The sequence below is a fragment of the Stylophora pistillata genome, chromosome 10, assembly GCF_964205215.1.
Source record: "Stylophora pistillata chromosome 10, jaStyPist1.2, whole genome shotgun sequence".
NCBI lineage: Eukaryota > Metazoa > Cnidaria > Anthozoa > Scleractinia > Pocilloporidae > Stylophora > Stylophora pistillata.
The window spans coordinates 1,293,735-1,319,768 of NC_142528.1; the positions used below are offsets into that span (position 1 = coordinate 1,293,735).

Sequence of the window (26,034 nt, forward strand, 5' to 3'; positions counted from 1 at the left end):
TAGCTCAAATTGCCTGACTCGAGAAAATTATAACGGGCATTAACTGGGAACATGCCCTTTGCATTCTACTGCTTCGTTCTCGCCGTTTTGGCTTCTCTGATACCTGCAGAAGGATAAAGTAAGATTTTCCTATAATTATGTCCTGGTTCAAGTCTGAGTACTATTTAAAAATTTATTATTATAGATTATTATTATCCTTATTAACATAACAAAGCCTTGAAATATTCACACAAACTTCCAGTGTTGCTAGGTATAACAAATTACTCCAATCATGACAAATAGTTTTCTCCTTTGGATGGTATGAAATAACCTTCAAATTTTACAAAGTTGAAATGGTAAATTGGCCACTTAAGGTGGCCAATTTACCATTTCAACTTTGTTGATATATCCAATTTATTTCGTTACCCCCACCGACGCAACCCCAAACAGTTTCTTTCGAAACTATCAGCCTTTATTCAAATTTTACAGTACGTTCAACATTTGCCGAATTTATTTTACAACAAATTATTTGCGAGCAACAAGATGAAGAATATGGGGAACATGATTTTTGGAGTAGCCAAAAGAGAGTATGCTGTAGAATGATTAATCACGTCTCTACAACGCTGTCCATGCACGTTTTAAAATTCTCGATGCCACGTGATAGCGAAATTATCACTGGAGGTCCTTTGCATCGTCACTACAAACGAACTAACGTTTCGTGAAAAATTTTTAATTTTCAAACCCTACCTGAAGAGAAAAAATATAGAGAAAAGGAAAAGCACCAGTGCTTTTAACTTTGGGCTTAAACGTGTTATTTGTATTAATACTTGGCTGTTGGTAAAATCTGAGGACTTTGTGGATTGAAACTTTGCCTCTGGAGAAAAGAAACTAAGCTTGGAACACAATTTCACTTCACATACATACATACATACATACATACATACATACATACATACATACATATATACATAAATCCATTCACTGTTACTTCGTAAAGAGCCGGGGCTTCTCAAGCTAAACAGGTGGTTTTCAAGAAATTTTTGTTAAAAAAATTTTATGCAATCCTGTTTGATTAAAACGGAGATTGTTCATCGTCGATTCGTTGAGTTCCTTGAGATGTTTTTATTTTCAAAAATAATGCTGTCAGGGATATACGGGATATCCCAGGAACTATATAGAACCGAAAGGCCAATGAGGCTTTCAAACAAGTTTCTACCGTCTGAAGAATTTCTGTGTTACTTCAGGATTTTGTATGAAAGTTCTACATGTTTAGTTGATGGTTTGGTCGTCTTTATTTTGCGGTCAAGTTTGGGTAGATAAGGAGAGCGTAGAAATATTTGTTAAAATGTTTTCAAGTAACTTATCGCCATACATTGCACCCCTACAGAGATAACTAAACCAGAACAGAAAAACACATAAAGGACAACTTTCCCTAAAATTCAAATTGAAGGCCATCAATATGTATTAAGTATAATCGAATTTCACCAACCAACTACATCCCAGAGAAACTTATTCAATTGTGGCAACCACTGACAACCTTATAATTAAACAGAGAAGGTTGTGTATTTGAACGCATATTAAACTTCAGCTCTCTCAATTTGTCTGATATTTCTCCGGCATAAGGTTGAAAAACTCGCCGTAATTGTTCGCCGGAAGTACAGCGGGCATTTTCAAGGAAACATGCTCTTTGTATTCTACGGCTTCGTTCTCGCCGTTTTGACTTCCTTAATACCAGAAGGACAAGGTAAGATTTTCCTACAGTTGGGTCCTAACTCATGTCTGAGTACTTTTTAAAAGTTTACTAAGTCATTATGTTACATTTTTATTATCCTTATTAGCATAACTAAGTCTTCAAATATTCACACAGGCTTCTTCAAGAAGTATTAAAGACATTAAAGTTATTTCAAGTAAATAGTTTTGGTCCTGGACAAGCACAATATATACAACCTACGCATTTCATAAGAAGTTCAGAATAAAATTTTAAGGGAATATGGTTTTTGGATCAGCCAAAAGGGAAAGTTTAACTCAGAATAATTAAACACGTCTCTGCAATGCTGTCCATAAAAGTTCTCGACGTTTCAATGCCTCACGATGGATAAGTGACCACTGGCAGATCTTCGAGTTTTAAAACAAATGGGAATACTTATTGAACTCAACTAAAATGGTTCGGCTGAATCAAATGAAAACTTGACACAGAAGCGAAACTTTCCAAGCCATGTAACATAGTCTTACAAATAACATGGAAAAATTGAAGAGAAAAGAAAAAGCAGCCGAGCTTTTAAACGGCCGTTAGGCTTAACATTTTATTTGTGGTAAAACTCGGCTATTTGACGAATCTTACCTTCTTCAATACATCCATTCGTTGTTACTTCCTAAAAAGAACTTTTCAAGCTCAACATTTGGTTTCACGAAAAAAAAAATATTAAACAAACTCTTATGCAGTCCTGTTTTATCAAAACGGAGATTGTTGGCCGTCGATTCATGGAGTTCCTTAAGATTTTTTATTTTTAAAACAATGCAGTCAGGTTTAAAACTTCTTCAAGCGCGAGAACAACGATGGCAAACAGGACATTGCTTTGTACGATTTGACACGAATCTCAAGACAGACCGTTTTCAGACTGTGCCATCAAAGCAACTTTAACTCGGTAGCGCAGTCTTTTTTTCGTCAAATAAAGGTTTCACTGTGAACTGTGGACGGTTTTTGAAAACCTAGCGATAGTAAATATCTGAGTTATTTCATAAAACAATGAATGTTTGGCTGCATCAGTATAGCGAAATAAGATCGGAAATTTATGAACAGCGATGTCAGTAAATTTTCCTCACTGTTCTCAAAAAACGATATAAACGTTATTTAACTTTGATGTAAATAAAGATGTTAGATAGCATTTTTTGAATACAGGAAAAGATTCTGTGTGATAGAAAACCATTGACCTGTTCACTACAGAGGATGGATTTTTGAATAGGATTCATCATTAATTGATGTAGACATCCTGTTTTGACTGACAGGAAAATTTAGCGGCCTCAGGCTAAATCGAATTCAACACCTAACTTTGAGTCCGCACTTTCACTTAGTGGGGTAAATTTGGCCGAAAAAGCAAACTAATTCTTACAGTATAACCTACCATCAACACAAATCTGGATAATATAGCTGTCCATCGAAAACGTAAATTTTCGAGAACACGCTTTTAAAGAGGATGATGTGAAAATGCCCTCTTCACCCCTATGGCATGTCCAGAATAATTAAAGAAAAAGAAGCTTCTCGAACACTCCTACTACAGCACAAGGTTTTCTATTTTCCTGCATAGTTTTTCAAGTTTTGCTATCAATTGCTATTTCGAAATCGGACTCTGAAAAGCAGTCGCATGTTTCTTTTTATCGTATTTCCACTTCACTCGACCAAAATGCGACATTTCAGGATTTGTTGTTCCTGTATACTCAATTACGCTGTTACTGGTTTCGTTATAAACCTTGAAATTAATTGTTTTCACTAACTCCTTTATTTCCTTTATCTTTTTCTCTTCTTCTTATTCTTTTTCCTCTAAACGAAACAACCTACTGCACCTTCTTATATAGTTCCCCACAATCTTTCTAGAAGATTCTACAGATTTACAACACGACTATTTTTAGTAATGCTACATCATAGAATTTTCCAGAATTTACGGTAAACAATTCGAGATTCGATAAATAGACGTCACTTACTCATGCCGGAACTACTAGAACTTTCCTAAAGGACTAAACAAGAATATTCTGGAAATCATAGGATAATCGATAAACGTGCCAAATAACATGTCTTCTGTCCAGTTACAATGTGCATGCTCGAGCATACATTTCAGCGTTTTGCCTCCTGCCTCCTGGTGATCCACACTGTGGATCACCAGGATCTGTGAAGGCCTACGATACTAATATTTAATATTAGAACTAAATTATAATGACTAACTAAATTGTAATAAAAACTATACATGAAAGTAAATATGCAGAATATATTGGTTGGTGGTGGTGGTGGTTTCTATATCCTTACAAGGAGGACAAAGCGCGCGCCTTCAAGAACGCTTTGCAGAGCCTGCGGTATTCTTTAAAATCAGTGCAATTCCTTATATTTGCTGGCAATTCGTTAAAAATCATGGCTGCTGAATGCTGAAAGGTGCCTTGTACAAATGTAACATAAAGCCTTGGAGCAACACTTGAACGGAGATGCCTAACGGGTTTTACGACTTGCAAATTTAAATGGGAGGGCCAGTTATCAGAATATAGTGCTTTAAAATAGTCTTTAGTAGCGAGTAGTCCCTTAGCTCCAGGATAAGTAGCCAGCCAAGATCCAAAATGGTAGATATACTATTTACATATTTACAAGTGATGAAACTAGCCATAGCGAACCGCTGGAGCCTTTGTAGTCTAGCTGAGAGGAACTTTGGTACTGGATAAAAAACAATGTCACAGTAGCTTATTTTAGACAGAATTAATGTTTCTACCAAATATTTCCGTGGTTTAAAATTAGTAAAGTTCCTTATTTTTCTTAAGGTTCTCAGAGTCGCATAACAAGATTTAAGAATAGAATTGATTTGAAATTCCCACTTAAGATTTGAGGCAATGTGTACTCCCAGGAGTTTTGTAAAATTAATACGTTCCAGTGGTTTACCGGAGATTTCTAATCCCAACTCCAGATTTCCGAGAGAATGTACATGAGCCATCTGTGGAGTTGAGATAAGAATGGCCTTGGTTTTCTTAGAATTCAGGGCCAGATTTGAATCATTTAACCAGGCGCCGAGGCCTGCCAGGGTTGCGTTCATGCTTTCCGCTTGAGATGTGATCTGCGGTGTAGAACAGCTAGAGTATAATGTTGTATCGTCGCCATATTGGAAACTTTTGATTGTAGGCGGAAGAATATCTTGAAGATCCGCGACGTAGAGATTGAACAACATCGGTCCAAGGATTGAGCCTTGGGGGATTCCAAATTTGGAGAGCACGGGTGACGATTTGCGATCATCAATTTGAACGTAATGTCTCCTGCCGCATAGGTAATTGGCCAGCCATTCGAGGACATACTTTGATTAACCGAGGTGATGCAACTTGGTTATCGCCGTTTTAAAACAAACGGTATCAAATGCTTTCGAAAAGTCTGCTAGTACCATAAGAGTTACCTCTCTCCTTTTCATGGCACTCAATAGGTCGTCCCTTAGACCTAGGAGTACCATAGAGGTCGAATGCCCCTTACGAAAGCTCGAGATGGTGTCTCTAAGGAGAGATTCTCTAGTGCAGAAATCAGTCATTTGGGAAGCAACAAGCTTCTCAAATACCTTAGAAAGTACGGGAAGAATCGACACTGGACGCAAGTGATCTTCCGAGACAGGTGTGTCAACTTTTGGAATGGGGCTGATACGAGCGAGTTTCCAGGCATGCGGGAAGTACAACCTTGAAATACAGTTATTGATGATAGTTGTGAGTGGGCCGGCCAAGCATCCAGCAGCCAGCTTTACAAACAGGGCAGGCAATTGGTCGGGTCCAGTCGAACAGTCACTGCGCAGTTGTTTAAGGGTTCGCAGGACTTCTTTTTGTGTAACACTTTCCAAGTGGAAGGCGCCCTCTTTATCCGTAAGACCGCGGATGAACTGGAAGAGTTCATCTTGGTTGGTCGATTCAACATCAAGCGTTCTCCTTGCGGTCGTAGCAAAATGAAGATTAAGCTTGTCGGGGTCGAACCTTAAAGGCTGTCGACAGGGGTGGAGTACGCAGTGAACCATGCGCCAGACTTCCTTAGACTTGTTGGACAGCAGAGCCTTTTCCATGAAAGCTTTATGAGCTTTGCGTATAGCGCTCTTTATTTTATTTCGCACTTCCCAGAAAGCAGACCAAGAAGATTCTGAATTTGACTGATGCGCTTCTCGCCTCAGTTTGTCTCTTTGTGACTGGAGGTTAAGTATTGTTTCGTTATTCATCCACGGGGTGGGAGGACGTGTCACACGGCACCTTCTGAGGGGTGCGTGCCTTTCAAGGCAGTCGTTAAACAAGGTGTTGAGAGTCTCTAATTGATCGTCAGGGTCATCAGTTGATGTTATTACCGAAAATTGTAGTGCGGAGAAATCCTCTGAAAAAGCTGTCTCATTTAAGTTCTTCAGGTTTCTGATGTACTTATATCTTGGCTGATAACGAGCTACGCTGATGTTTACACACGCGAAGGGGCCATAGTGGTCACTCACAATACTGCATGATATCACACGATGAGATGTTATTTTGGATGGATCATTGATAATAATGTGATCCAGTAAGGTTCGTGATGTTCTTGTTGATCTTATAGGTTTGTCAATGATTTGCTTGACATTAAGGGTGTCAAGTAGGGAAATATATCGCCGCGTTGGGGCGTCCTGTATGCCCAATAGGTCGAAATTCACGTCGCCTGTAAGAAGGAGAAGACCATCCCACTGCGCAATGTAGGTTGTGGATGGAAGTCGCCACAGGCCATTAACAGCTGGCAAGTCGCCGTACTATTAGAGTAATCCGGAATCCTGGACTTTCCGTACTTTGTCTTTGTGTTATCAATGTAGCGCGACGAACTATGACGACAGTCGATCGACAACAAGAACGACAACTGCTCGCGAGGGAATTTGATTTGACTTCCAAGACAGCTTAGCGTGAGGCATGCATGCGGATATTCCACGATGGACGATTTATCCGAATGCGAGACAATAGCCCGCGACCGAGAAGGCATTTTAAAAAATGCAAAAGCAGACGGTTGTGTGGCTTCGGCTTCCACACTGATCGGACTGGTCTTTGGCGAAAAACCACTTGAAACAACGTAGAATCTTGTTTTCTCCAATCAATTTTGTGCCTCAGTTACCATTAGGCACAATAGCAAGATACTAATGCCTGAATAAAAGGCCGTGAGCAACCATAGATGATAAAATTCGCGTAAAATGTCGGAGCTCCAACAAGCATGTCTGACGTAATTAAATAATTAAGTTATGCACTCTACATACCAACACGAGTAGTTTATAGACTTCGGCGTAGATAAGTTGATCGATCACAATGGCTGATCGCATCAAAAAAAAGTTAAAATTTGCTATGATCATTCAGAAACCACCTCCCGATTAGCTCAATTGGTTAGAGCGCTGGACTGTTGTGCGGGAGGTCGAGGTCGATGGTTCGAGCCCCGGCCGCACCAACACTCCAGGTCTTAAAATGCGCTACCTTTCTATAATATCAAGAAATGGATGGACATTCTGGTCTTCTCGGATAACGACGAATAAACCGTAGATCCCGTCTCCTGCATCTATTAATTAGTTAATTTGATTAGGAAGGGGACGTTAAAGAACCCACTCACGAAATTCCTTTGATGTGGTTTGGCTTGTTTACTGGGAATTGGGGGGGAGGGAACATCTTCAAATAATTTGGATATATCAACAAAGTTGAAATGGTAAATTGGCCACCGTAATAATTACAAAAGCTGACGTTTCGAGCGTTATCCCTTCGTCGGAGCGAAACTATCAGCCTTTATTCATCTTCAAATAAGTTTCCTTCGGTTGTTTGTAAACTGCTGATGCAGTGCGGCCAAAGTCCACCGAAAAGTGTTGTGATGCGTATTTGATCATAACCACATGTTAATTTGCGCAATATAAATATGAAATTATTGTATTAAATATTAAATTATTGTAATATAAATAAAAATAACTCGACTGGTGTTTAACGTAAGGCCAAAAGCCAAACAAAAGCCAAACAAAAGCCAAACCAAAGCGAGAGTCATTCTGCACTAACACTGCTGTACAGTCCCAATTTAAGTAGAAGTGCTTGTCACATTGCAGCTTTCTAACTTAACACAATTTTTCTCTAGGTAATTGCCGCAATTTGAAGTTTACCAGTTTTCCTAAACCTGACTACCGACTGGAGAATCACACGGTTCGAACTGTTGACGTGGTTGACGAGGATATCTGCATGCTACAATGCTACCTGGAACCTAACTGCGTCAGTTATAACTTTCATAAGATAAAACAATTTCAAGCGTCTGAAAAACACAAGTGTGAACTGAATAATGCAACAATTGAACACGATCGAGACCTAGTGAAAAACAAAAGTTATGTTTACCGCGGAGCTGAGGTGAGAATTAATTCTAAGAGCTAGAAGTAATACTCTCGTCCTTGTCCAGGAAAGCTTTGTATTTATTTGTATTTGTATTTGTATTTATATATTACTCCACTCCACGTAGTAGTACATTAAGTTACATAACGACAAGGTAATAACCTTTAGGCAATTCTAATTCTGTACCACGGGAAAGCTTTGATACGAGACCAAAGGATTCACCCACCTCTCCTTTCCTTTGAAATTCCCTGCTTGCGACGGAAATAAATGAACAGACGCGAGGAACCTGTCATGTCTGCCGAAATACCATTTTAAGTTTCTCTCTTCCTTTTCTCCTTAAGAATGCTTGCGCGGAAAATCCCTGCAAGAATAACGCAACATGCCAAGCTGGGTTTACAGACAGAGATTATCAGTGTTTGTGTGTTGATGGATCTGGATTTGAAGGCCATGATTGTGATGAGGGTAAGGAATCTCATACTTTTATTAGGGCAGAAACATTGAATATAAGTGACGAGTTCCACACTCTCCTCCCCCAAGTTGAAATTCGTTTCGGTGATTGGGCAGACTTATTTGAAAGGGATGAGTGTCAAACAATCGCTAGAACCTCAACAGTTTTAATAGTCACAGAATATCATAGCTGAGAGCTTTTGTCTTTTAAGGTTTACGGTGAAAATGATCACGGATAGCATAAGCGAACTGATTAAGAAAAGGGCGACTGGATGCGGGTTCATGACCTTTTTTCCCACATGCTCTCGATACATTTTTTCCTTGTGTCTCCTGTCAACATCTAGGCCACTTGTAGTTTCTCAGTTTCTTTTTATTGAAGTAAATTTCAATGAAACTGAGTACGAATTTTTACGCCAAAATTCAGACATGACCCCATTATCAAGAAAAGATATAACGTAATGAAAAGCTTTTTAAATCTTCTAAAAGGAGCCAACTATCTATGATGTTCATCACTTTCTTCTTCCAGATATAGACGAGTGTTTGACTGGTAAACATGGCTGTGGAGGTAATTCGACATGCAATAACATAATCGGATCGTACAGGTGCAGATGTAAGGAAGGATACTATCGAAATAATATAAACTGTACTGGTAAGTTTTCTAAGCATGAAAGCCAAAACACTTCAGCCAGCACAATTAAAAAAAAACCTTGGTATACCAATGATAGTCATTTTGTTGTCTCAGACACACATGAGTGTTTGGATGGAACAAACGGATGTGATATAAATACTGTGTGTAACAATACTCTGGGATCTGACAACTGCACGTGTAAAGATGGATTTCAAGGAAATGGAACTAACTGCACAGGTAACATGTCATCTCATTTTCTCTCCATTAGAAGCAGAAATAACACAACTGAATTTGTATGCTCTTGCTTCTCTTGTTCTAGACATAGATGAGTGTGCTGACAGAACGTACGATTGTGATGTGAATGCTGAGTGTAACAACACCCTGGGATCTTACAATTGCACGTGTAAAGATGGATTCAAAGGAAATGGAACTAACTGCACAGGTCAGTCAGAAGCCAAGGTACCAAACGCTAGATTGGTAAAATTTCACGAAATATTTGTAGCGCTACAATGTTTTCACAATAAAAAAAGGTTAACTGTCAAATAATTTGATGTTAACTTGGCTGCATCAAAAAAGAAGCGCAATATTGGCAGTGTGGCAACTTATTGGTGGAGCAGATGCCGGCACGAGAAAAGGAAAATTGCAGTGTGCTCTAGAAGTGAACATTATTGAAAAAAAAAGTTTTTTTGGCTTATTAATGATGCACTCCATGTTTTTCCTTTTTTTTTCGCTTTTCTCTTTGACTCAGAGAAAGTACCGTCTGTTTATATTTGCGAGGGAGGAAGAAGTACCATAATAATGATAATAATAATAATAATAATAATAATAATGACCTTTATTAGCATACTTCCACATAGTGGCTCTTCGCCACTAATATAAAAACTAACTATATACATAATACTTACAATAAGTCAAAATTGATAAAATAGTGAATAATAAAAACTATACTAGATTATCCATTGCATGTCAGTATGTGTCTCTTAAGATTTATACAAAAAAGTGCATGGTCACTGCAGTTCCTTAGCTCCATAAGCTGTGAGAAGGAAAAAGCATTCGACGTGGTGGATGCAAATTATGGTGGATTAGACTCAGACAATTGTGACCAAACCACAGTTCAAAATACAGACTGCAAAGCTGAGAACTCTCTTGCCATCGTACGGATAATGTGCAACGAAGAAGCTAGTTGCGAGCTGCATGCAGATAATTCAGTTTTTGGTCATGGTCCGTGCCGGAACGTATTTAAATGCATGGAAGTCAAATACAAGTGTGTGAATTTAGGTTAGTACCAATAGCTATTTTTGTGCACTGTGAACTAGGAAGAGGAAAGGCTTTTCTTCCATTTGGGACGCATTCCGTTGCGGCCGTATTATAAACGGAAATAGGAGAACAAATAATCACCAGCATTCAACAATTGAATCTTTTTTTATGTACAAGAATGGAGCGGAACATTTTAAGGATAAATGCAAACAACTCCAACAATTGCGCTTCGTTAGCTACATACATGGTGAGATAACTGTAACGTTTAATAAACCTCCTTTAATACAATTAGCGGCGGCGACACTATAGCAACACAACAAGATGGCCGACCCGATTTTCCCGTTCTTCTTCCCCCAAGTCCTGGGGCGAGACTAGCCTCGTTTCCTAACAACGTAACACACCCCTTCCCCTAGCGGAAGAAGGGTGGTATTAAGGTCCTTCTCTGAGAGAGAAAGGATCCTGTCTGGATGAGAGAAGGTCTCTCATCCAGACAGGAGCACGACGGTTCCTATCTGAACTTCTAAGGGTCTGGGTAGGTTCAACGTTGTGGGCCCTCTGTGACCCCACCACAGCATGCTCTCCAACATTCAGATCCATTGATAGGTCGCCGACCTCCTTGGTGTCGCGCATTGTCGGCTGAAGTTCAACGGGCCCTGCTTGGTACGCCTTAACACGGTTAAAGTGCGCAATTAGTCTGGTCTTCCGTCTCTTCCGTAAGGGAGCCACTTCCTCACACTGTATTCTGTAGGTGACGTCCGAAACGACTTTGACTACCCTCTATGGCCCGGACCAGGGACGAGGGAACTTCCGGTGAAGCCACCTGGGAACAGCCTTCTCCTCTAGCCAGACCAGATCACCCTTTTTGTAAGGTCTTGATCTCCGCTTGCAGCGTGCGTCATAGACATCTTTCTGGTGACGGAGAATGGCTGCTACATTCTTCTCCACTCGTTCCTGTACTTCCTTGAGGATTTCACGCTGTTTCTTCACAAATGACGGGTAATTAGAGGATTGTTCTGACGGGGGTTCCCCTCGCATTGCATCAATGGGCAACCTCAGCTCCCTGCCGAACATCAGCATACCGGGAGAGAACCCCGTCGTTTCATGGGTCGATGCTCGCAACGCCAGTAGGACCTTAGGAAGATGTTGATCCCATTGCTTTTGTTCCTCTGCAATCTTGGTAATGATATTAGTAACCCTACGGATAAGCCGTTCCGCACCCCATCACACTGAGGTTGTTAAGGAGTTGTCCTCTGTTTGATGGATCCAATCAAGCTGCATAACCCACGGAATGTCCGCGACTCAAAATTATGGCCCTGGTCACTAAGCACTCCACCAGGGCAACCGAAGCGGCATATAAAGTTGTCCATAACAGCGTGCGCTACGGTTTCGGCCTCTTGATCAGGTAGGGCATACGCCTCGGGCCACTTGTTGTACATGTGGACCACAACAGCAACGAACTTTTTTCCCCTGTTGGTCTCAGGAAGTGGTCCAAGAATGTCAATCTGAATCCTCTCGAGTGGATAACCAGTCCTAATGGATTGCATAAGTGCCCTCGGTCGAGGAATTGGATCATTTCTGGAACCACACGTGCGACATGTTTGACAGTACAGTTCGATATCCACAGTATGGCCAAACCAGTAAAACTGTTTCCACACATTGTCTGTAGTCTTACGTACTGACAAGTGTCCACACTGGTCATGTAGCTCCTGCAGCAAATCTCCCTTCGAATGCTGTGGGACACATAACTGTAGGTTTTCGCGTCCGGTCTTCTCGTCGAACCATCGCCGGTACAACAATTCATCCTTTAACAGCAGTCGATTGTATTGACTCCACAGAGACCACATATGCCGGTTAGCCCCTTCCATCTCCTGCTTCGGTGGTCGCCTCCCCGCTTCCAGCCACTGCCGCACTGCTCGTAGATGTTTGTTCTTGGATTGCTCTGTTCTAAAGTGCTTATTGGACCATGGCAAGGGCGTTTGTCTAGGTTCAGACTGCATACCCTCAGGGGTTTGAGCAGGAGCAGCATAATAAGTAGTTGCAACACTTTGATATTTTAACTCGGTAGTTTAAAGTTTCCTTTTGTTTTGAAATAGATTTGGGTTGTCAAGAAACACTTGGTATGGAAAGTGGTGCAATCAAACAAGAGCAGATAAGTGTCTCATCCTGTATAAGGAGGATCGTAAAAAACACAAGATTACATGACACTGAGAAGACTTGGATAGCTGATTGGACTGATTCAACTCTGTGGCTCCAGCTCGATCTCAGAGCTCAACACACTAAAGTAACACGAGTAGCAACACAAGGATCCCATCGGAAAAGTTACTGGGTGGAGAAGTACAAGCTACAATACAGCAACTATGGAGTGAGATTTCAGTACTACAGGGAACAAGGACAAACCTCAGTTAAGGTAAAACAGATCCGAGGCGGTAGAATATTTTTAAACGTGACGGCTGCTTATTGTACGCCGCAAAGTCAAAATTATAACTTAACAACTTAAACTTTCCAATGTGTTCTTTGAGTAGTTTGTTAGGACAAGCAGTACTTTTTGTTAGGATAAGCACCTTGCAGTCAGAGCTTCTTTGCTCGATTTGTTACGATGTATGAAACGTTCGTAAAGTTTCATACTTTTTACCATTTTCTTTGCCCAGGTATAACTCTCGTCTATCCAGTTTTTGATTAATCTCAGATTGATATTTGTAGAAAAAGTTCGTCTTAATTTTACCGTAGCGTGGTATGGGATGAATTTCCCGAGTCAAATCGAATCGGTTTACTCGTGAAATCATTGCAGTATGTTATTTTATAGATAGTAGTTAACAAGTTCTTATGTATACAACGCAAGCACGTAACGTACATTTTAAAACAAAACGAGCAGCATTCATTTCATATTTATCTTGATGTAGGAGTTTAATGGGAATACAGACAAGAACAGTGTTGTTTATCACGACCTAAACCCACCAATCACGGCAAGGTACATACGTTTCCTACTATTGAAGTGGAACCATAAGATATCAATGAGAGTGGAACTGTATGGATGTGTAAAAGGTAAGGAAGACGGCTGTCTTCCAATGCTGATACGCATTGTATCAAGCCGGTTAATTGCGTAAACTGAGCAATCGATTCTGTTTTGTATTGTGTCGAATAAAAGATCCCGTTGTCAAGAAAAACTAGGTGAAGAAAATTGAAAGTTAAAAGTTGAATCAGCCGTACTAAAAACATAAAAAACGTAAGTGGTTAACAAAGACGATGACTGTCGGGTGCGTCCCAGAAATTGCTTCTAAATATTCCTCGAACGAAACTATATGCAGTTTTGCTCTAATAAGCTTGAGACAGTAAAGGACTCCGCGCCACAGTTGATCTGATCATAGGAGTTCTTTAAGGTTTTTCATTTCGTTGAAAGTTTCTGGAATTATGTTAAAGACAGTTTTAGCTTAATATAAACTACACTTAATTAATTATTGGGTTATCCTAGAGCTGCTTTGTAAATCGTCTATAAACCTTTCCAAAACAGAATGTGGAAGATTTCTCGGTATGCAAAGCGGTGAAATCTCTGATGGACAGTTAAGCGCCTCCTCAGAGAGAGATTCCAATCATTCTGCCGCCCAGGGTAGACTTTACTTCGTGCATCCTAACAAAGCGGAATCTTGGGCAGCTGCAAGCAATGATACGGATCAATGGCTCCAAGCTGATCTGGTTGTTCTGCACACAAAAGTGATACGTGTGGCAACACAAGGTAGTAATGGACACCAGAGGGAGTGGGTTACGAAGTACAATCTGCAGTACGGCAACAATACAGGAAGGTTCTACAATTATACAGTCCCAGGACAAAACATTACGAAGGTAGAATTGATTTATCGTGTATCGCGTGATTTCCTTTTAATATAAGCAGGAAAATAATTTTTTTGATCATCATTAGCAGAGTCTTTGCAATATGCACCGCAAATGATATAAAACATCGAGGCCCCCGAGGAGAACGCCTAGAAGAATGGTGCATGAATAAGTGAGAGGTCTGTTTTTACATCGTAATAACTGATATTCATAATATAGCCTTTATTAAAGATTTAATTAAAAGGCTGTTATGTTTTATGTTGTTGATTGAAAGGTTTTTCATGGAAACACAGATCAGAATACCGTAGTTTATCACGACCTTAACCCACCAATCACTGCGCGTTACATTCGTTTTAAACCAATAGAGTGGCAGAACTGGATATCAATGGGGGTTGAACTGTATGGCTGTGTACAAGGTAAGGCCTGCATGACAATATCGCCCGAGTGGTACCTCTTGAAAAGATCACTTTATACTAGATGATATTTCATTTCCAGTTCAAACACAAGCGCTCGGATATTATTCGCTGTGTGTCATCTCAACGGCGCGAGTTTTGTGGACCAATAACAGGGCGAAGTAAGGCAACGCCAATGAAATCCCCGATAATTTATTCCAGTCATTTGAAAATTGCTCTGCAGGGCATTACTCAATTGACTTATCAGCTTTGGTCATAAGGAATTCCTTTATTCTTCACTCTCTTCCTTTCACCGTCACCTGTGATCGCCGAACAACAATCTTGAATAAATTGACGAGAAAAACGACTCAACTTATGGGAATGGGATAGAAACTTCGTCCTCTCCTGGGATTTTTGGATCTCCCAACAAAAAAATTCAGTGTCAGCTCAATTCTACAGTTTATGAAAGTAACATGCGTCTGTTCAAAAACACAATTTTGTTTCAGATATCTTATTGTCGAATGTAATCCTCAAATGCAGTGAAGTCAGTCAATACCCGACTATCAAAGGTTTCTACTTTTTAAAAATACAATGGTGAGCAGGCTTTAGAAAATAGCACAGTACGACAAAATTCGAACACTCCAAGTGACTGACGTTTCCGTTCCAGTGTGATCCAATAATTTACGTTACTATAAGAACATTTCCATTGTAATGGCAACACTGAAGTGACGAAGAAAATTTGAAAAATTTCTAACTAACGTCGTAACTTTCATTTTATTTCACGTCTATTATATAGAATTTACAGCTGTGTTTACAAACCTGGGTCAGAGTGGATCTCAGGGTCCAGACTCAATCGGTAGTCACTACACAGATCAGGATCATAGCGGACAAGTTACGGTGTCCAACGGTACTCAACTCTGGACTGTGCCACGCACTGGCGAATACAGAATGGAAGCAATAGGAGCCTCAGGGGGGTACGGTGAGGAAAGTGACATCAACAACGGAGGAAGAGGGGCAAGGATGAGTGGAAACTTTAATTTGACCAAAGATGAGATTATTTGTGTACTTGTTGGTCAAAAAGGGAGAAGAGGGAAGAAGAACCCAAAAACTGCCGGAGGTGGTGGAGGTACATTTGTGGTGAGAGGAAACAAGACATCTTTGATCATTGCTGGAGGAGGAGGGGGGGTTAGAAACATGTCAGAACAACATCCAGGATGTGATGCGTCCATTAATACAACAGGGAATGCAGGATACAACTTGCCACTGGGGACAGGAGGAAGCAGTGGAAGTGGAGGAATTACCACTAGTAAAAGATCAGGTAAGCGGAGAAAGAAGAAAAATCCATTAGTATGTTCAATTCATTGGGACAGTAAGACGACAATAAAATTAATCAGATCTCTATTGGAATTATTAATCCTAAATTTTGATTGTTTTTTCTTTTCTAGTTAACAACATCTGTAGTGGCACCTCTATAAATATTTAAAGTTCAACTGAGTTTCGTTCGTTCAGTCTCTAAAAATCCTACTCAACTTATTTACTGCTCACCACCGATCCGCCAATATGCACTATCATCGTGTTATTTCAATTTCTCGTGTATGAGATAATAATAGAACAACTGGCGAGACCTTCATATTAGCTGTTAGCGATTTTGGATGAAATAGAACAACTTTTTAAAATTAAGCTCGTAGCACTCAACTAGCTAAAACTGTGGCTCCCAAAATATTTTTTCTCACGTCGCCTAAAAAAATTTCCAATTTTTGACAACTTCGCCTATTCCTGTTCGTAAGTCCGGCCAAGCCTTTATGGTCATTGGCCCACGTAATAGTTGCTAACTATGGCTTATAAAAACATGCGTTTAGTGTTAACTTGTAAAACTCCCTGAGGAAGTCTACGACAGTTAGACGAAACGCGTCGGAGAATAAAGAAGTTTTACAACTACTGTTCTCAGAGTGTTGCCCACTAGTTTAGTTTTAAAAAATTGTGCAATGCAAAATTTTAACACTGACTATTCCTCATAAGCTTTTGCATGGGTACAATATTCAATGATTTTGTGTAATTATTTTTTAGTTTATAATGAAAATGTTGCTTTTTATAAGAGAGCTACTTATCATCTTTTGGTTTTGTAGGTGGAGGTGGTGGTGGCTTCTATAGTAAGGGACAAGATAATTCTTGGAGCGGTAGTGGTCAAGGAGGTAAAGGATATCTTCAAGGAGGAGTAGGAGGACATGCCCTGGGTGGGTTCGGAGGTGGCGGTGGTTTACGCGGAGGCAACAAGGGAGCTGGCGGCGGTGGAGGTTACTCTGGGGGAAATGGCGGAGCAGCTGATGAAAATTTTTCCTGTGGGGGAGGGGGGGGATCTTTTAACAATGGAACAAATCAGCAAAATGAATGTTGTTATAATAGCGATGGACATGGTAGAGTGATTATCACATTTATCCAGTGAAGTGTACAAGGCAGTACTTTCCTTAACGGTTAGTGATTATCATGTTTTGAGGCTGTTTTTTGTAACTTTACCTTGAAGAGTTGATAAATCTTTGGGTCATTATTCAGTTTTTTTTCGGTTTCTAAGGTGTAGGCTACGCAAAGCAACCTGTAGAACTAAAGTCATCATTCTGTGGTTTGAAGTTCAGAGTTGAAATTTACAAACAAAATTTTCAAGAGTAGAATAGTTTTTAATGTCGTATAACTTAACTAGGAATCAATCTCCTCCAAAGAGGCTGCAAGGTTTGGGTGTTTGTTGTTCATGTTTGAAGGTCAGTGGACAAAAATATGTGGTAATGTCAATAATAATTAAACTTTCAACTGCTTTTTTTGTTTTGTTTTAACTTCCAACTATTTAGCGAGGTTTAGACTGTAAGATGCATTAATAATTTTGTAGCTATACACAAAGCTTTTTAGGTGACGGTGCAGTTTGGGAGATCATTACAAGAACCAAGTAAACCTAAGCGCATTGCGGTTTCTTTAAACTCTAGGGATGACAAACCAAAGCCAAACACTAGCACTCATTACATATGGTGTAGCTATTTCATTAAAATTACCACATGATTTCAATAAGTGTTTCATCCTTAAATTTCCTGGAGACTCAAATGGAGGAAAGGATAAAACTGATTCAATGCTTCAAAGCTTTCAATAACACCTAAGCAGGGAGAGATCCGGAGAATCGAAGAAGAGGTGGGGGGAGGGGAGGGGGAAGGGGAGGGGGAGGGAGAGAGCGGGACTTCAATCTATGCAAAAAGAAAATTCTCACAAAAGGGGATGGGGGTGCATTCTCCCTTTCGTGTCATGAGGCTCGGAAAGTTGTATGGTTTTAATGATAAGTTATTTGTGGAAAAATTTTTTTCAATTGAGTGTGAAGCTTTACCATCAGTTTGGAATCAATTTGTTTTTCTCAAAATCAAAACAGATTTTCATTTACTATAGAACCAACGTGATCCAGTATCTTTTGTTTCTTTCCACTCTCTTGGGCTGACTGAGTTTTCACCTGCATTAGGGAGATTGTCTTTTTGTTGCGATTAGCTTCATTTGCAGATTATCTACGGAGAGACTATTTAACCGATGTATAGTGTCCTTTGGTGGCTATCATCGGAGTCCGCCATTTGTGAGTAGGTTCCTGGGTTACCAGTTAATTGAAAAGTATTCAGCTTCACCTCTAGCGGTATCCTGCAAAATGAAAAACTGGCTTAGGGTTAAAACCAACTTGTAGATGTGGCCGGGATGTATACAGGGGGAAGGCGAGGAGTTAACAAATAAAAACATGATATAGATAAGAATGAAATATTAAAAACGAAATTCAATCCTCTTTACAGTTGTCAGAATGAATTATTTCGATGCTGGGTCACCGGCATTTCTCGAAGGTCCCGGTAAACTTACGAGTTTCTTTACGAGCCCGTAAGGCTGTTCTATTTTCATTCGAGGCAGGGGTTTCAAATGGTTTGAGTATTATACAATAAAACTAGCAGCTAAAGAAGCGAAATGGACTGGTGAGGATGTCAGAGAAGTTGTTTCTCTATTCTTTAATTTCCGATTTTAAAATATGCCATCGAGCCCGTTAGTTACTGGGTCTTTCGAGAAACGGGCCCCTGGTTCCTTCTCCCACAACTCAAGGCGCAAGAGCGGTTATTTGTGCCAAGGTGATGGCGCGTTCAAGTTTACGCAAAACTTTATTTATTTCTTAAATTTTCATTCTTTGTAATCAGTGGAGGAGAACACTGTAATTTTCATGTAGTTGAGAACATTTGTGCATAGTAACAAGTAAAAATTCTTAAAACCTTTCTTTGTCAGCGAATGCATTAATGGTTAAAAAAAAGTTGTTTGTATGAGTTAGAGAAAAAAGCAATCAGTTCCCCTGAATTCCACATTCAGTTTAGGAATGTCAATAAATTTATTTCTGGTTGTCAGTGTTGGCTTTTTGTTTGTTAGTTTGTCTTTCTTTGTGAAGCCACATTAAACGAGAGCAAAGTTTATTTGGGAAGAACATGGAAATATATATCACTGGAAATATGAGAATCTTGACATTTATTTGTCGATCTCACCATCACAGTTTATATTTGTTGATTTTTTCATCCCTCAATACTTTCTCCTAACCTACCCTCTCACCCTTCTCAACATTATACTGTTTGGTTAGAAGGGTTATTATGCCCACGCCCAAGACTCGTGTATGACTCATTTGGTCATTGAATGGCCATGAATGTAGGTCAGCGGATTGTAAACCGGGTGGTACACGTGTAGCACACGTTCTCAAATCACTCCCTTGTCGTGTTGACAAAATGGTGTTGAAAATAATTAGCCGTCCAGTACTCAAAAAGTCAAAGATCTTGCCCTCGGATATGACCCCTTGATAAGAGATATTCCTCCGGCATGAGAGTAAACGACACTTTAGAACGAATCACTATGGCGTATAATATGTTTTTAGGACATGGTAGTCTTAGTCTTCTTTATTAAGTTACACCTAAATTACATTATCTCGTGCTGCTTTGAAATTAAACTGGGATTCTAGGGAACAAGAGGGAAAGTAACCTACAAAACCAAGAATTGCCAGATCGAATGCTGTGCTAAATATGGATCAGTGGAGCTCTGACTTTTATCCTTTTTGGCATGACGCCATTTTCCTTCAAAGAAACATTTTAGTGGATTGATTATATGATTTTCGATGTTGTTGGTTGGTTGTTAAGTTGAATCATCTGGGGTTTTCAGCGGCATGAATCCGTGGCATTGTGGGATTATCACAGATCAACATCCGTTTTATCTTCGCCTTGAACTGATTATTCATAAGTTTTTGGTACCACTGGAGAATGATCAATTACAATTACAATTACAACCCCTTCAATTACAAAAGGGAACAGTTCAAGATATGATTAACCAAAAAGAGGCTTTGTCCCATAAAGTGTTATTGAATTTGACACGTGTTAAGTTTTTATTGAGTTTTGTACAATCTTTCCCCTTTGCTGCTGGCAAATACAGCTGATCTATTTTATATTTACCGATAATAACCCACTTATGACCATTCCTAGAATTTAAACTTTACCACATTACCGAACCATTTTTACCCATATTTTAAAAGATAACTCAGAAAGTTTCACCTGTTTGAATTGAAAGGGAGTCGTTTTAAAAAAAATTTACCCACACAAATGACTTCGTAAGGCGCATATCAGCTATCAGGTAGGGTGTTCCTACTTTAGTATTATGACCAATTAGTAAATAAATATCCATTTCGCATTAATTTCATAGATGTTTCGTGTAAAACAACAAGGAAGTTTAAGAAAGAGAGCGATACGTACAAAAACATCGACATATCAAGAAAGTAAACTTGAAAAAAGAGAACAGAAGCCAAAGTAAATTTCAGAGGAACACTTTTGAAACCCTTCCTAGTTGCAATCAATAGATTACAGGTTTTTAGTAATTAACGTAATGAAAACAAGGTTAGATTCTCAATCTAAGAGTCAGTTGCTATAATAGTAATAATAATAATAATACTAATAATAATAACAACAATAATTTAATATTTATAATAATTTATTATTTATATCGCACAAATTAACATGTGGATATGATCAAATGCGCATCACTAAGCTTTTCGGGGAACTTTGGCCGGAATGCATCAGCAGTTTACAAACAATCGAAGGAAACTTATTTGAAGACGCTCCCTTCCCCCCAATTCCCAGTAAACAGGCCAGACCACATCACAGTAATCTCGTGAGTGGGTTCTTTAACATCCCCTGCCTAACCAAATTAACTAATTAATGCTATCCTATTGGTTAGTTAAATTTAACCCTTTTGATTCCCTTCTACAGGCTCTGTTTATGAGAGACTTCTAACGAACTTCATAAGATTCTAATAGATATGGTTGCAGACAGAGTGGCTACATCTTGCCTTTTGAATTTTGTGGCTGAAAATGTGTGAGTGACACATCTGACTGTCTTACATTGTATCATCAACAGAAGGGCTTCATTCTGATATTCGCTTCCACCTTGAATGGAGAAATCCGCACTTACCGGTTTTGTTATTATAGTAAATATTTTGATACAGGGCGTCCACCAAGTCTCGCAGGATCTCATAGTCCAGATTTCACTATGGCTTTTTGATGGGCAACTAGGAGCCTTCGAGCATAGTTAGTAGAGGGGACTCTACTAACTATGCTTCGAGATATGGTCTTGATTCCTAGAAAGAAATTATTTCGAAACCTGACTGTAAAAGGTGAACGGGAGGAAGTAACTCACTTAAGAAGTTTCTGTATGTTATACTTACTTTTTTTGGTCTGCGCTGTACTTTTTAAAATCCTTTATTTTCGTCAGTAAAACCTTCCTCATCAGTGCCAGTCCCGCTCCGAGGCTTGGCTATCACCACAGGACTCGTGCCACCCATTACTCCCCTGATCTTCTTTCTGAACTGATGGTTTAGGAGGGAATAAACAAAGGGGTTCACAGCTGAATTGAACCAACGCCATCATGTCAACGGTGGCTATGTGGACGAAGCTGATTTTCAGATTCGTGAGAAATCTTAAGACGTATTCTACTGACTCTGCTCCCCAACAAACTGCAAATATGACACTGATTGTTATGACCATCAATGTGATGCGTTTCCTCACCTTCAACACACTCTGTGAATAGTCTGAGAAAAATTTCAGCTGAGAAGCTTTCCTGTACAACTGTCAATACCCGCCTTAATCCTGATCAGCCAATTAGGTTTTTTTTTTCTGTTAATTGCAAGGACGATAATTGTATCAATAGGCTTGTCATTCAGGTTCTTCGAGCGTTTGTGCCGAATTATGAAAACTCAGCTAATTCTGTTTTCCTTGAGAACCATCTTATGATGATAAAAAAGGCCTAAGCTAAGCTTATTGGTTTGACTATTCCAAATATAACTTGCGGTAATTAGGAGCTCACTCGTTGTTGATAGTTTAGATGGTTGCCATCATCAGCTTTGTACCATAGTGTGTACACTACTTTAGAGTATAACAAAATCATTATGCCAACAGCAACCACGACCAGGACCAACCAGGATAAGCAATAAGCTGTGATCATCCACTCTTTAGCCCAGGTTTGCACACAGTGTTTTTTCTTGTCATCAAAGGTACGGGCAAAATATTTTGGTAGGTTGAAAATTACTGAGAACACCCAGGAACTAAGGATGATCACCTAAAAGGAGGATTGGAAGTATTTCAATCCTTAATTTCAAAGGGAATACTTTCATCCCAGTTGTTTTTATTCACTGATTTATTTAATTTACATCTCCACAGCGGTCATGAATACTCATAGAATAGAATCAAATTCCGACCTCTTCTACTCCTTGAATCAATTTGTTTTCTTTCAAATGCAGAAATGAAGTATCCCTTGTTTGTATCATTCTGCGAAATTTTTAACAAATGGTAAACACCACAGCGCACACTATTGAGTTATGGCTGTACTTGGGAGGTTTGCTAAGCACGAAAGAAGCGTAAGAGTCGCTCGAGGCGACTCTAGCTTCTTGAGTGCTTAGCAAACCTCCCAAGTGCAGCCATAACTCAATAGTGTGCGCTGTGGTGTTTACCATTTGTTTTATAACATGACATTGATACATTGTAGCTAAAGAGTTCCCTTTTATTTAACAAATCTTACGCGACCAGAAAATACAAGCGCGCGCGGAAAAATAGTCTTTGCATTTGCTCACGTCAGCAGGGTACACCCATGGGCAAATGGGGGACGCTGAATTGACCAATCAGAGCGCGCGCTTTACTTTGGTTATGTTATAATTAATGATCTAGTCCAATGTATATATGAACGTAAATGTGTAAGGAATGACTGTGAGTCCCAGTGTACTAAGGTACGTAGTCCAGATGTAACCCCATTTGAGTTCACAAATGAAAAAGATTTTAAATAAACAAATATCGCTTGATTTCGATTCACTTTTAGTAACAACTGTAAGCTCATCAAGTATAACATAAATTGCACATTAGAACAGACAAACATGCTGGTAGAACATAACCCCTCATAATTTATCCTGAATAGCCTGCGAGAGAGGGCAGTCAGCCCGTTCACTTGGTAGGTCGACGGGTAATGCTTTGACTCACCTCAAGCATACGGAGGGTCAGTTTTTTATTTGGATCCAGTGAATAAAGCATAGTATAATATCGTGCAACAGCAATCGCCACCAAAGTAACAACTGAGGTAGTTCCAGGAAGCCAAGCCAGATTCCCACCTGTCACCAACTTGCAAAGAACTGAGCCTGCATTTCCAACCGGGTGAGTTATATTGAAGCTAAGGACAATCCTTGGTGTGATGAGTATTGCAAACAGGATATCGGAAATAGCTAGGTTCACCAGTAAATAATTTATCGGAATCCTTTGGAATCAAAGAGTGAACTCAAAAAGGTCAAAATGGTTATTAAGAAGATATTAAGTAAGATAATCATCATTTTTTCGAAACAACTTTATGTTTAAAAGACTGATTCTAAATTACGAGTAAACGAACTTATTTAAGTTCAAGTTCATTCAATTTCAACTAGTGGGTGTTTAGAACTAAACGCGATACTGGTAGCCCTAAGATGCTATTTGATCATTCTCTTAATCATGACAATATGGAATTATCTCTACAATGGAGGACGGTAGACAAGCGAGGGTCCTGGTTTCGTTACACGTATGATTTTTAGAGAAATTCACACGTTGCGTGTAGTGAGGTATTGGATACAGTCCAATCGCAGAATAATACAAGCATCTGCTATAGTTACTTATTAACTCAGCCCTGATCACGTGCTCTCGTTTTTTATTCTGTGATTCACTTTTAGATGACCTTCGACTTTAAAACCCGCATTTGCCATTAGTCTACAGGAAGACTTCGGATGTTGTCCTTCAATAAATCGCACAGCCTTTAGAAATGCGCAAAATACAGTAAATTTGACTGTCAACAACTTATCTTATATCACATTGTTTACAAGTTCAGTCTATACTGTACTTGTAAAAATATTTTAGCAAGAAAACTTTTCGCTAGAAAAGTCGCTGCTTGATGTAATGCCTGCGAATGCAACGATTATGTTATTCCAAAAGCTGCTGCATGCAGTTGGGGCTCCGTCCGTTAACACAAATATATTGAATTCCGAATAGAAGGATAACAAATAATTAGCTTATATCTATCCTTGCTTAAGTGATTTGCCAGCTACTAGATTTTTTCTTTAAGTGATATTTTTTTTCTAGCCATGCATTTTGATTTATGTTTTTTTCGACTGCGAAATTGCAATTACTTACAGGTTCTAATGCACTTTACAGATAATATTGATGCTCTAGGATTGCTCAAATCTTGCTCATTAAATGAAACGATAGCTTTCTTTCAGATGATAAAAGGGATTAAACACTTGAATGGGCTCACAAGATTTTCAATTTAACCTGACGATGATCCATAGATGCTGTAAACAACAACAAGATTCCTCGCTTAGCGATCTTTCTCTGAAGCAAAAGATTAACCAACGTAATGGCTCCTGAGTCATGTGTGAGGGTCTGGATTGGGGGGGTACAAATGTCAGTTGTCAGTTAAAATTTCGGCCATTTGTCAGTTGTCAGTTAAATGACTGTTAATAATTAACTTGGCGAGTTTATTATTACTTTCCGACCCTATTTTTGGCCAAAAACTGCCCATAGCATAAATTCAAAAATTAAGTCGAAAATTGATAAAGTAAGAGCTCCTTTTTCTCAATTCTGGAATAAAGTAATTCCAAGATATCCCAAGTGACTTTCAGTCTTTGTTTGAAGGGTGTTTAGGTTAAATTATCACCCTTCTGCACACAAACTTCTGTACGCCCGTGTGCAAAATTGAAACATTTCTTTTCAACCGTCTTAGCCGGTCAAAATGTTAGAAAGGAGATCTTCAGAAGGAAAACAAACTTTTGAAGAGTCCTCAAGCACAATATTATGTTTTTATGTTTTGTTTTATAATGCGTCGATTGCGATTGACTCCGATGAAATAATCTTGAAAGGAATGTTCCTTTGTCTACTTTCCAATTAGGTTATTAGAGATATCTACTGTAGGATCATTTTAGAAATCCAAGCGAAAATGGGCGCGAATTGGTCGTCTTCTGAGTCCGTGTCATATTCGTTTGCATATGTTTGCACCTCAGCAACTTCCACTTCAACGATACAGTCGGCTCGTTTGTCGCTGCTGAACCCTACTGGCTGAAAATCGTTCCCTCACTCGGCTAACAAGTCCACTTTGGTGGAGTCTTGTTGCTTCGTGTACACGGCCGGTGGTAAAGCCCCTTCCTTATCCTTCGTAGTTTCCACCCGAACTGTCCTTTGCCTCCGGCGAGGGACGTTACTTCTCTGCAAATTCTTTCATAACACTTTCAGTCTCGGGGTTGATTTCTTCTGAAGGCAGAGGTCGCATAAAATTGACATTTGCAAACTCCGTCGTCTGAGGGACAGGATAGTTGGATTTTTCATGAGTAAAATACTTGGCTGCTCATTTTGTTACTCTCTTCAGCGACTCCTTGGTAATTATCCCAAAGTCTTGAGAATAATGCGGTGAAAGTCTTATGCTTAAAATATGAAATTGCCTGTGGATTCTCCACAGCTGTTGTGAGCAACGTGCACAATTCAATGTCTTCGAGATTATCGTTGCTAATTGAAACTATGCTGTTGTGCAGGCGGCGTATTCCTTCGGGAAGTTTTAGTGAGCCTCGAATTTTATTAGACAAAGTTTATTTAGGGTCATTGGTTGCTGTGGTTTCCTTTATACTATACCGTTGTTTCACCTCAGAAACGGTCTTTGCGATGTTGTCATTTGCATACGATACTTTGTCTGCGGTATCTTGAAGAGACATGTGTGCTTTCTCTATGCTTTGGGTTCTGAGACCAAAACCTGCTCTAGAGACTTCCAAGGACTGTAAGAACGACACAGTACCAGTGAGTCCCGATGCTAGTTTAAAGCAACCTGTAGCAACATTCGATACGAATAAAGTCTTCTCTACAGAACAGAT

At 39.4% G+C, this 26,034-nt stretch overlaps 1 protein-coding gene and 1 pseudogene across 1 annotated transcript; one reads left to right on the plus strand and one right to left on the minus strand.

Moving 5' to 3' along the window:
• Positions 1–1,572: 1,572 nt before the first annotated feature.
• Positions 1,573–18,992, plus strand: LOC111346374 (uncharacterized). Its single transcript, XM_088735923.1, has 10 exons — positions 1,573–1,723; positions 7,802–8,064; positions 8,388–8,508; positions 9,441–9,563; positions 12,472–12,785; positions 13,279–13,420; positions 13,887–14,215; positions 14,478–14,619; positions 15,392–15,913; positions 16,722–18,992. The coding sequence occupies exons 1-10, from the start codon at positions 1,660–1,662 to the stop codon at positions 17,036–17,038; spliced, it is 2,337 nt and encodes a 778-aa protein (XP_088592049.1). The 5' UTR covers positions 1,573–1,659; the 3' UTR covers positions 17,039–18,992.
• Positions 18,993–21,363: 2,371 nt separating this feature from the next.
• LOC148721246 (QRFP-like peptide receptor) lies at positions 21,364–25,878 on the minus strand (annotated as a pseudogene).
• Between the last annotated feature and the right edge of the window lie 156 nt (positions 25,879–26,034).

Excerpts from the sequence above, each read along its gene's own strand:
- LOC111346374 (XM_088735923.1), top strand. The coding sequence starts at position 1,660 with ATGCTCTTTGTATTCTACGGCTTCGTTCTCGCCGTTTTGACTTCCTTA. Across the intron at positions 9,564-12,471 it reads AAATGGAACTAACTGCACAG|ATTTGGGTTGTCAAGAAACA; the intron begins GTCAGTCAGAAG and ends GTTTTGAAATAG. Across the intron at positions 12,786-13,278 it reads AAGGACAAACCTCAGTTAAG|GAGTTTAATGGGAATACAGA; the intron begins GTAAAACAGATC and ends ATCTTGATGTAG.